Source organism: Peromyscus leucopus, chromosome 18 (assembly GCF_004664715.2).
Source record: "Peromyscus leucopus breed LL Stock chromosome 18, UCI_PerLeu_2.1, whole genome shotgun sequence".
NCBI classification, from domain to species: Eukaryota; Metazoa; Chordata; class Mammalia; order Rodentia; family Cricetidae; genus Peromyscus; species Peromyscus leucopus.
Window position 1 is genome coordinate 13,161,217 of NC_051078.1, and position 12,713 is coordinate 13,173,929.

Genomic DNA, 12,713 nt, shown 5'->3' on the forward strand with positions numbered 1-12,713 from the left:
TTAAAATAAGTACTGTACACTTATTGCTGGACCACCAGAACATCTCTCATCAAACTTGTGGAAAAAGAAGGTGAAATGCAGAAATCAGAACTGCAGGAACCTCCTCTTTTGCACACAGCTCAAAGATTGGAGGCCACAGCTGCCAGAGAAAGAAGGAACTTGGAGGATGCTTAAATATCAGGCTTGCCTTTTCTACTCAGCCTGCAGCTGATACAGAACGAGGTCAACATGAAGGCTCTCCTCACCCTGGGGCTCTTCCTGCTTTCTGTCACTGTCCAGGCCAAGGTCTTTAGACGTTGTGAGTTGGCTAGAACTATGAAAAAGAACGGAATGGATCACCACATTGGAATCAACATGACAAACTGTAAGTCTCTTCTTGACCCCTCGAGACAATCACCTGTGCAGAACAGGTAGAAGGAAGCAATGACTGAGAAGAGAGGGAGCTGGGGTCAATAAGCTTTCATGATTCCTGTAGTTTGGCTTGGTTTGATTAAAAACACCAATGTTTCTCTTTTTCATCAGAGATACTTGGGTGAGGACATGGGAGGGAACATCTTTCAAGGCTAAGGCAATAACACCTGAGGTGTTCATGGAGAGTCACTAGGTTTTCCAGTTGTTTCAGACTCAATAGCCCACAGGGGGTGAGAAAAGATGGGAGGACTCACTCATTCAGAACTTGAGTTCTGAGAGCCTGGGGTGACTGGGATGTGTCTTCATTTCTCTAACCATGGATGGACCTTTTGAGATAAAAACTTTGAGCTTTGAGAAATCCTCCACTCTGGATACCAACCAGTGAGTGTCTCAGCCGATTTCCTATTGTCTGCAAGATGTAGGACTCTAAGCTGCTCCTCCAGCACCAAGTCTGCCTGCACGCTGCCATGCTCCTCACCATGATGACAATGGACTGAACTGTAAGAGATCCACTTTCAATTAAATGTATTCTTTATAAGAGTTTTCATGGATTTGATGTCTCTTCACAGCAATAGTAACCCTAACTGAGACAACATCATATCCAATCAGGCAACCTGTATTATCTACCATAAAGGCAGTGGTATCATCAAGACCTTCAATAGCATCCCTGGTATTAGTCTGCTCAATATGAACAGGCTAGAATTTGAAAGCTGCTCCTGGTAGGCATGTGGGAGGTTTGGACATATGTAATCGAAGTTTCTGGTGAGTTGTTGGCACTTAAGAGTAAACTGCTTACCTCAAGAGTAAGTATGATCTTCTAAGAAGTGTAATAAAGTTTCAGAGGACCTCTGTCTTGGTTAGGGTTTCTACTGCTGTGAAGAGACACCATGACTGTATCCACTCTTATAAAGAAAACATGTAATTGGGGGTGGATTACTTACAGTTTCAGAGGTTCAGTCCACTCTCATCATGATAGGGAGCATGGCGGCGTGCAGGCAGACATGATGCTGGAGCTGAGAGTCCTATATCTTGCAGACAACAGGAAGTCGACTGGCTGTCACACTGAGGGACACTTCAGAAAAAGAGACCTCAAAGCCTGCCCCATAGTGACATACTTCCTCCAACAAGGCAACACTTCCTAATAGTGTGACTCCCTCTGGGGGCCATTTTCTTTCAAAGCACCACAGAGGTCAGATTCTTGATTTGCCCCTTGCCAGCTCTCATTTGCAGAGAGACAGAGACCTTGGGGATGTCATCCCAGGCCTTATGTTCCTTAAGCCTCAAAGCAGCCTCCTTGGTCTTCTTGTAACCTTCAACCCTGTCTGCAACCACCTAAGGCAGTTCAGGGACTCCTTCAATACAATGACCTTTAGACCTCACCCAAGGTGGGCAGGCTGAGGCAGTCAGCCAAGGCAGAGCAGAGGGCATTTCACTTTGAGGTGATGTTCATTCTGTGGTACAAAAGGCCAAGGTTTTGGTTGGTGAAAATGTAGGAACTCTCAACACATATTTCTAAAGACATCCTGGCCAGAAAGGTGGATCCCACCAACTCTGGGAGTTTGGTCTATGTCTCTGCCAATACCCCACAAGGCACTGGTCTGATAACTGGTAATTCCCAACAGTATAGGGCTGCCTGTTGTTTTTGCACAGGTTGATGTGAGCAGATTCACACTCTCTGGTCCAATGGGACCCATGAACACATCTGGCTAAGTGACATTTTTTTCTAGATGAGTGGCCCCTTTTCAGAGGACACCTGTTGAGGGGAGAGGCACATGCCATTGTGGGGAGTGAAAGAAATGTTTCATACCACGTGGATGCTTCCAAAGGAAAAGGAAACACCTGGCACTTTATTTAAACTGTTGGAAACCTATTCTTGTTTATTCTTGGTACAAGTTGATTTGTTCTCAAAAGGATTCTTTTTGAGGCAATTGAAAAATCACTTGCTGACTGGGTACATCAATTCCACCTACTTGAAAGACAGAGGGAGGAGAATCACTTGAGACCAGAGACTACACTGAGCAATACAGCCAGACCTGACCTGAATTAGTGATAGAATATTTTAAAATGTAGTCGTATGATTGTGCTTATAAAGTAAATCACCTGTAAAATACAGCCAACTCAAGGAGCTAATTTTGGTATCCAATATAAATCACTGCTGCTACTGCATATTGATGGATATAATTTTTCTTTTTAGGGATGTGTTTGGCTCAGCATGGAAGTAATTATAACACACAAACTACAAACTACAACCATGGGGACCAAAGCACCGACTATGGGTTATTTCAGATCAATAGCCGATACTGGTGTAATGATGACAAAACCCCCAATGCAGTGAATGCCTGTGGGATCCCCTGCAGTGGTAAGATGAGGGTTGGAGGGATAGCAAACACCCCACTGCTCTTATGTGCAAGAGCAGAGACCCTGTGCAATAGACATGACTGAAGGAAGCATCAGGAACCTGGGGAGACTGGACTGTTAGAAAGTCATTGCTATTCACATCAAATTTACCCAAGGAAGACATTAGGCTTAGGGCATAGGTTGGAGATAGAATGCCCTGCCTACCCATCAGAGGGCTCTTGGTTCCACCTCCAAAACCACTGAATGAATGAACAAAATAAACAAAGGCTGGCCAGGTAGCTCAGATAGAAGAGTCCCCTAAGACACCAGCACCCACATAAAATCTGAGTTTGCTGACATGCATTTGTAGGTCCAGCACTGGGGAGTCTGAGACAGGCAGATCCATGGGGCTCACTGGCCAATCAGGATAGACTAATCTGTAAGCCAGTTCCAGTGTTTCTGGGAGTTGGAGAGATGGCTCAGTAGTTAAGAGCACATGATGCTCTTGCAGAGGCCCTGTTTTCAGTGTCCAGCAGCCACATGGCCACTTCTAATCATCTATAACTCCAGTTCCAGAGAATCTTGCATCCTTTCCTGGTCTCTGTGGTTTCCAGGTATGCATGTAATGACAGAACATACATGCAGGCAAACAGTCATATACATACAATGAAAATAAAGAGATCATTGACTAGGCAGTGATGATATACACTTTTAATCCCAGCACTCCAGAGGCAGAGGCAGGCAGCTCTCCAAGTTCAAGTGCAGCCTGGCCTATATAGCAAGATCCCAGTACAGTCAGGAATACCTATAGAAACTTTGTCTCAAATAAGAAAAAATTAATAAATAAAAATAACAAAAAAAATGAAAGAAAGTTTTGGGAATAATCTACTAGTTAATTATATGTGGCCTTATTGGTGATTTGTCCTGAAGATTTCCATTCTAGTCATTTAAATAGGGATTGTTAGGAATATTTTTGTAGAGTTATTTTTAACTGAATGAATTTAATCATAAAGATTTCTAACATATACAAATGAAGATATTACTATAATAAACACCACATGACAGGGTACCACTAAGTCACTAGTATTTTGTCAAACTGACTTCTATGTGTATGTATTGATGTACTGTATGTGTTAAGAGATTTTAGAGTGAATTACTAGTATTAAATTTTGTTTGTAAACTCTGAGCATATATGTTTAAAAAATCTAATTCTTAGATTAACTTTTATAGGCATAGTTTCTGTTGGGGCCAACAGCTCCACAATAAATGCACAGAGATTTAATATTAATTATAAATGCTCAGCCAGTAAGTAGCTCAGGCTTGTTACCAGTTAACTCTTACAACTTAAATCAACTCTTTCCATAAATCTATAATCTGTCATGTGGCATTACCTCTCTTTCATCTTGCACCTCCTGTTTCCACTCTGTGTCTGGCTGGCAACTCCTCTGACTCTGCCCTTCTTCTTCCCAGCATCCTTAGTCTGGCTCTCCCACCTAACCTTTATCCTGTCTAGCTATTGGCCAGTCAGCTTCTTTATTACCAATCATAGTGACATATTCACACAGTATGAAGGAATATTCCACAGATGTTTTCTCATCTAACAGAATAAAATAGATTTATGTATTTAAGATGAAGCTTACTCTTTTGGATTCTTCTTTTTATTTCTTATTTCTTCTTCTCCTCTCTTTTTCCTTTTTCATTTTTTTATTGGGTAATTGGGATTTATTAAGATATAAATCAGGGAAATACACTCACAAATACGGAACCAAGTGAACAGCTGATGTTGTCCTCTGTTCTGCCCAGGAGCAAATACACCTGACCTTCCGGATTCTGATCACACCAAGAAGAAGAGCGTGATCCCTTCCTCTTTCCTTTTAAGAGGTCACATGTGCAGGCAAGAGGTCAGGGAGGCAGGCAAGAAGTCAAGAAAGAACATATGCAGACAAGATGCACTGCCTCTTTGGGCTTAATAGCCCAAGGTAATGGGTGGAGCAGAAACTTATTTTTAACAAGAAACAAATAAGGTTCATATCAGGATTGAAGCCTGGGATGGTAGGACTTGAACACATGCATGATGGGAGTAATATGTAATTTTTAATGCATGTATTAAATTGATCAATGTTGTTCTATTTTTCCAGGGTAGTAATTGAACCCAAGACTTGCTACATTTTAGTCAAGCACTCTAAACAGTGAACTACTGATTCCTAATTTGTTAAATTTGGTTGTTAAAATTCTCCAGAGAAAGAGATTGTGGAACATTCTTTGTAGCCTACTTAGCCTATCTTTAAAAGTCTTTTGTACACCCATCTACAGTCATTGAAAGGTATTAGAAACTACAAGCAGAAAGGAACATCACTCCCAATTTGAGTGCTCAGAGAGTTGATGTAACTTGAAACCTTTGGAATATACTCTTCTAGACTGTGAATCTATGCTGTAGTTCCAGTAAAGTTATATCATGCACATATATATTCACATTACAACATATACAGATTTTACATTTTTACATAAATTATACTTACACAGATTCATGGTATAGTTATTATTCAAAACAACACTCATAGCAACAAATAATTACCTGAATTATCATTTTTAAAGAGTGAATATAATTGCAGTACCAATATTCTGTATGTTGAAAATACTATTCTCACGTCTTGAGTCTTAAATTACCTGGCTGCTTCCATTTTACTGGTTATAAATTGCTAGAAAGACCTTATTCCTACAAGGGTTGTGCATTGTTTTCTTTCAAGTATTCATTTATATTTATGTGTGTGGTTGTTTTGCCTGCATATTGGACTGTGCATCACTTGTGTGACTAGGATCTGTTGAGTCAGGAAGAGGGCTTCATCTTGTAAGTGGAGATACCGATAATTGGGAGCTGCCATGTGAGTGCTGGGAATCAAGTCCTCTGGGAGGGCCTCCAGCACTCTTAGGCACTGAGCTATCTGTGTAGCTCCTGATTTTCTGTAGGAAAAGTTTCTACTGGTAGATCCAGGTGACAGTCCCAGAATGTTCTATTTCACAGTGTGACAACAAAGAGGAACTTCCCTTATGGTAGATGACAGTCCCACAGCCTCCGGTGACCCCTCATGACTTCAATGTGTTCTTTACTTTTTATTAGTGCTGGAAATAATATCTCAAGCCCCCCCCCAGGTACTTTATAAATGAAAAATAAAAAGACTTACACCTTGTCACCTGCATAGATTCAAGAAAGGCTGTCTCCAATAATCACAGATGCAGGGACACTTGCAAAATAATTTCTTGTATGTACTGCTCAGCATCACAGAAGAAAGCTGGCTGGATCTGAACTGAAAATGGCTTCTGTAACAGTCCTTGTCCTTCCTCATCCCTGTCTTTCAGATTTGCTCCTGGATGACATCACTCCAGCCATACAATGTGCAAAGACAGTTGTGAAGAGTCCAGAAGACATGAAAATATGGTATGTTGGAACTCTGGAATGGGAACTGCTGGTTTTGTTGATAAGTGTGGTGAGTCTTTCTAAGACCCAAGTGTTATTCTGAGCACTGTGGGTACAGCTGGGGCCTTTCACTCCATCATTAGGTTTAGAGAATTTCTCCAGATTCTGAGAATTTCCATACAGGACTACTTCCTTCTCAGGCCCCCAGACTATTTGTATCATCAGTTAACAGTTCTGTGCCCATGATGTCACAGTAACATTGAGCATGCTGTGCTCTGTCCAGGGTTGGAGAGGATCAAACAGCCTTGTAGACACAGCTCCACCAGTCAGTAGCAGGTTCTGGGTGCAGCTGTAGCCTGGGTTTCACACTGGATCTTGGCCCAGAACACAAACTCCATTAGTGTCACTGTTACACTATTTCCCTCACAGGTTTGAGAATGTGTGTGACAGAGGACACAATTCTAACCATTTCACCCTGTCTCACTCTCCTCCACAGGTCGGCTTGGACAAGACACTGTCAACACGAAGATGTCTCCCAGTACATTAAAAACTGTGGAGTCTAACCGCCCCGTGCCTCCACCTCAGCTCACTCTGTCTCTTTGTCGCTATAGAAGTAGTTATGGGAAAGGTCACATTTCCTTGGTTTCCCCTTCAGACAAGCAGGCTTTTATCAGAAACAGGAGCAACATGGGGACTGTTTCCTAAGAGACTTAATGCTGACTAATGTGATCATAGTTTTATGGAAAGCCTCCATTTTTCAGTTAGCCAAGGCAGCAGATGCTGGTGACAGTGATCTAGCATTGAGTGTCACACACGTCTCTGTACATCAGCTCTTCACCTATGAAGTAATTCACATTAAGTTTTATTGGAATTAGTCTTCATCTCCCCACTGTTGGATAGACATACAGCAGAAATGTAAGGAGACAGTAGATCTTGGGTAAAATGGCAGCTGTATGAGCTCCCAGGATTTGTGTTGGCTCAGCACCCAGACAGTTAAGAAGAGCCACTATGTGGGGTAAGGTGGGATTTTAAGGGAACATAATTCTGAGTGGATATAACTGAGACTGCTTCAACTCAGAAATTTGTCATGAAATGTGTGACCTTTCAAAAAAGTATTTTCTTAGAGCTGGCCCATTTATACTCCTTGCAAGTAAATTCTCAACTCATGTCAATCTGTGTTAACCCTTGAGGGAATGATCCATACCTCTAGCTGATCATGAGGTATTCAGGACAGATTGGTCTCTATGCTAGCCCTTAACTTTCTTAAAGTAGCTTCATGCATATCAACTAACTCTGAGACAGATGAGCTTGTATCAGCAAAATTAAGCACATTATGAAAAACTACAAATAGCCATTAAATGATTTCAATGCACAATGATTGCCTTTGTTTACTCTCATATGATGTCTGTGGGGAAATTGTTTATATATTGGTAAAAAAAAATCATCATGTCATTCTTAATAGGGTCTATGTCCTCACCTACACTTAGCCAGTACCTACATCTTCACCTATACATAACCATGGTTTACACACTCACCTACACATACCATTTTGTAATCCTCATCTACACATAGTCTGTGCCTACATCCTCACCTACACATAGCCTGTGCATATATCCTCCTCCTCACATAACCACCTGGATGTTTCGGGGGTAAAATTCAAAACCAAGCTGACCAATCTCCCTTGTCCCTAACAGGCCCTTGACAAAGTGAACCATTTCTTACTCTAGAGTCTGCTCTGGTCCAGCCTCATCCTCCACACACTCCTACTTCTCAGGCCCTTTGCTGGCTCTAGGATTGTGACTTCTTTTCTCAGTGTGGGAATGCTCTGGACTGGATCCCCTACTGACTTTACATTTATTTTTGATGTATTTATTCATTGGCTATTCTCCGACCCTTGATGCACTTATTCAACTATTAAACCTGATCTGAAAACATCAAGTTTTAATGCCTGAACAGCAAGGTGGCATTGATGGTGCATGTCTTTAATCCCAGCATTTGGGAGGCAGAGGCTGGTGGATCTCCATGAGTTACAGCCTAACCTCATCTACTAAACATGTTTCAGGGCAGTTAGGGCTGTTACCCAGAGAAACCAGGTCTCAAAAATCAAAAACAAAACAAACAGAATTTTTTTTTTAATGCCAGACGCAATCAGCTGGTGCTGTGAGAATTTCCGTGTTCTGGTTCTCATGTGTGAAAACCCCTGTCACTCTGCGGCCTTCCACCCAGTACAGGAGTCCTCACCGGCTCCAGGGCATCCATTCCAGGGCATACTACACACCTCCCAGTCACTTAGGGCTGAGTCAGGCTTCATCCTCACCATGGCAGTATCTGAGGGATCCGGTGACAGTATTTCTTAGTTTAGTTGGCAGAATTCAGTGATAATCCTGTCTTTGCAGTTGCTCGTCTCTCACTGTGCTGGATTCAATAATTAAACTCTGTCATGGGAAATCAGGCAGGGGAAGGCCTACTGCATGTGGGGAGCAGCTGTGGTTTCCAACCCCTGATCTAACCCTCAGAACTAGACCAACAGTGCCTGGCACATGGTTTGCTACCCCAGAATGGGCTCAACACTTCCTCATCATTCGGGTTCAGAGCACCTCTGAGTGGTGAGGTGATAACATTCTTTTAAAACTACCAGCGGTTCCCCACCTAAGAGCTTCCAGGGATCTTAAGAACCCCATAGTCAGAAAACAGGGAGGTGCCTCCTTCCATGCCTGGGGGCCTGAGTTCAAAACCAGGGTACACATGATGGATGGGAAAATGGACTCCTGCAAGTTGTTGTCTGGTGTTCACCAGAGCACCACAGGACACAGATCCATGTGCACACACACACACACACACACACACACACACACACACACAGAGAGAGAGAGAGAGAGACAGAGAGAGAGAGAGAGAGAGAGACAGAGAGAGAGAGACAGAGAGACAGAGAGAGAAGGGGGGGGAATTTTTAAAGTGAATTTTCTTGCATGTATTGTCTCTTCCCTAATGTAGGTATTTATCAAGGCTACTCCACTTAGTTACAAAGGAGGTTTATTTTGGGGTAACCTTCTGCCAGTAAAGGTGTTGATTACAGAATCTGGGAGAGGTGAGGTGCAGTCCAGCTGGGTTCTCTGGAGAATTCTGACTCTGTCTGTCTTCCAGCATCCAGGATCACCAGGAACCAAGAGTGCGGACAAATCTAGATCTCTGGTCTTAAGGGCTCCCATCTCGGCCTCGCCCCAGATGCAGGCCATAGGTAGGAGTGACAGTTATTGGAAGCCTCACTAAGGGTAGTCCTTCCAAGTCAAAGCTGGAACAACTACCCACTACGGTTCACCATGTCTATGTATTATGCCTTGTGTTGGACAGTTTTATGTCACCTTGACACAAACTAAATTCATCTGAGAGGAGGGAAACTCAATTAAGAAAATTCCTCCAAAAGGTTGTGTTGTATGCAGGCTTTGAAGGCATTTTCTTAATTATTTCTTTTATTAGCTATCCTGGTGTGTGTGTGTGTGTGTGTGTGTGTGTGTGTGTGTTTCCATATGAAGTTGAACATTGCCTTTTCCAGATCTGTGAAGAATATTCATCTGGATTGCCCTGAATCTGTAGCTTGTTTTTGGTAGAATGGTGATGTTTACTATGTTACTCATACTGATCTATTTGAATGGGAGATCTCCTGATATCTTCTTCAACTGTTTTCTTCAATCACTTGAGGCTTTCATCATTCAAGTCCATAACTTGCTTGGTTAGAGACACACCAAGATGTGTATATCATTTGAGTGTGGGCACAGGGCATGCCTAGGTCAGTGTAGCTGCTGGATAACGTTTTAGAACCTATATTTCCCTCTAAGGGGGATGCAAATAGGCATACCCATTCAGTCAGGTAAGAGAGCCAAGATGCTAATTGTCTGTGCTTTAAGAATCGAACTCAGACAACAGGCATCAGAGTCACAGAACAGGAGGTTTTAAAACTCTTCATGGATCTCCTGGCTAATACCTATAACTGTCTCTTTAATAAGCATTCTGATTCTTATATCTGTAGGCCCCTCTGTAATCCACATGCTGACCCAATTAATCTAGAATACTGTTCAACAGGCTGCTTGAACACTTGCATGTAATTGTAGTGGACAGCTGTTCTGTCTTGACCCTGAATCACTGCCCCAGAGATGTAGCAGGTAACTGTTTTTTTACCTACCTATGACTTTGAAGTACCTGCCCCTGGGGCATGGCTCAGGGCTACCCTTGAGACGTGAGATACAGGTAGGCCACTCTTTGCTCTCTCTGGTGGGACTTGGATGCTGGGACAATCTCAGGAGGAAGAACAGTGTGGGACCATGCCTCACCTTTCTAGGACCCTGCAACAATTCCACTGTTCCGTCTTGTGAGCTTTCCTTTCTTAACAAATCACTTTGCCCTTTAAGCAGACTCCTTGGATTTCTTGCTTTATCTGGCACCCAACCTGGAGCGTAAACCAACTACCCTGAGATGAAGAGTCTCATGCTCTACCCACTGAGCTAGCCAGGCCTCTCAGAACAGGTGCCTTTGGCACTCGCCGGACCAGCACAGCTGTATGGCGCAGCTGCATCCCAGGCCAGGGATCAAAGCTGAGCACCAGACACATCACCCGCCCACCTAACCAACTGCGTGGGTGGGTAGTGGCATTGAAGGCACTGTTTCTTTACTTTTAAAACAATTCAGTGTGGCTGCTGCCAACTACATCTTTTGAAATAACTGCTCCTACCCACCGCTGCCACCATTTTGTACACAGCCACCTTTGCGGGCACATGCATGCAGCCAGCCCAAGTGCACCTCCAACCTCGGAGCTGTCTGCAGGAGTCCCAGGCGGTGCTTTCAACTGTTCGATGTGTTGCCGCATTTGTTGTGATCCTGTTTTCTCTGCTCATTACTCACGGGTGGGATGGCCTGGCTTAAGTGTTTGATTCATAACAGCTCATTCAGGAGCTGAGTCAGCTCGTGCCAGACCCGCTTTTAGCATGACACCTGCTGGCCGAATATCGCTACTACACCCAAAATTTGCCCAACCTGGTTAATTATATCTAGAACAGCTGGACACTTGGAACAATCTCTCAAGGATCTTATCTGAGGTAAATTATTGATAACTTTACACCTTAAACTGATAAATAACTACATACATACATAAATACATAAGTACATATATACAAAAAAGTTTCTTTACAAATTTTTAAGTCTCTCTCATGCCATGTAGATAATATAACCATTCAGGAAATAAAAAACTTTTGTTTATACTATGGATGAAATTTTATGAGATATAGATGACCATCCTGGGGTGTATACAATTTCCACCATATTGGCAATTAGCAAAGTAATTCATATCATGTCATTTAAAAGCTGGTTTAATAAAAACATCAAAAATGAGACATTAATGAGACTCATACATACAGACTTTGCAACGTGATAATGAGAACTTAAACAAAAGTATTCTTTTTTTTTGAAATCTGCTAATTTACCAACAGAACTTCAGTCTGCTGACAACCAGATTTAATTCTATTGATAATAAAAGTGAATATCTAATGAATAAAACAGTACATCTTCAGTGCAACCTTAATGCCATACAGATAATTTCTAAGGAGGAACAGTCATCATGAATCGATAGAATAAAGTCTTTGGAATCATGTTTCTGATGAACATAAAAAAAAATCGTTTGATTCCATGAAGTCACTAGAATCATTACATTAGAATTACATTACAATAGAATTATATTACAGGAGGTACAAACTCTAGATAAAGCTGTGATTAATCAATTTCAGACTTTGGAAGAGTCTGCTAGAACTGAGAATAAGGATGATAACAAGCAAATGGTCAATGCTATAGAAGTTATAACATTGCCAGTACCTTACAGAGTTAGAGACGACTTGACAAAGGAAACAACGGGGGCCGCTCATACTGTGGTCTACCCTGTCACCGTTTGTGAAAAGCCAGCAAATGATAAACATCCTGAAGGATATGTAGCATATATCTGGCAGCCTATTGATATGAGGGATTTAAAGACTGTGTGAAACAGATGTTAAATACATGGTCTTCTAGAAACAGGATCATGCTAAATTATTGAAATCAGTTATAACCAGCTGTGTTAAAATATAGCCAGCAGTTACAATGGAAAAGCTGGTTGAGAGCTGAAGCTAAGGTCCTTAAGCAACAAGGAAAGATTAGAGGTTTTGAGATCTCCCAAGATCAAATTCTTAGTGAAGGCTACTTCACCGATATTAATGCACAATCTACTTTTGATGAGCATACATTATACATATGCCATACAGCAGCCATAAATGCTTGGGAAAAGATTCCAGAACCAGGAAAACCAACTGAACTATATATGAAGGTCTTCCAGGGGTGAAAAGAATAGTTTACTAATATTTTACAAAGATTGACCAAGGTTATAAACAAAACAATATCAGACTAAGAATTAAGACAAGTATTAGCTCAATCTTTGGATTTTGATAATGCTAATATAGAATGCAAAAGGATACTAGCACCTTTTAAGATCAGATCAGCACCCACAGAAGAATGGATATAACATGGAACAATA

At 41.9% G+C, this 12,713-nt stretch overlaps 1 protein-coding gene across 1 annotated transcript; it reads left to right on the forward strand.

Annotated features, from left to right (window-relative positions):
- Positions 1-209: 209 nt before the first annotated feature.
- On the forward strand, positions 210-7,538 carry LOC114699053 (lysozyme C-2-like). Its single transcript, XM_037196747.1, has 4 exons — positions 210-364; positions 2,606-2,770; positions 6,106-6,184; positions 6,660-7,538. Exons 1-4 carry the CDS (start codon positions 229-231, stop codon positions 6,724-6,726), a joined length of 447 nt encoding a protein of 148 aa, XP_037052642.1. The 5' UTR covers positions 210-228; the 3' UTR covers positions 6,727-7,538.
- Positions 7,539-12,713: the final 5,175 nt, after the last annotated feature.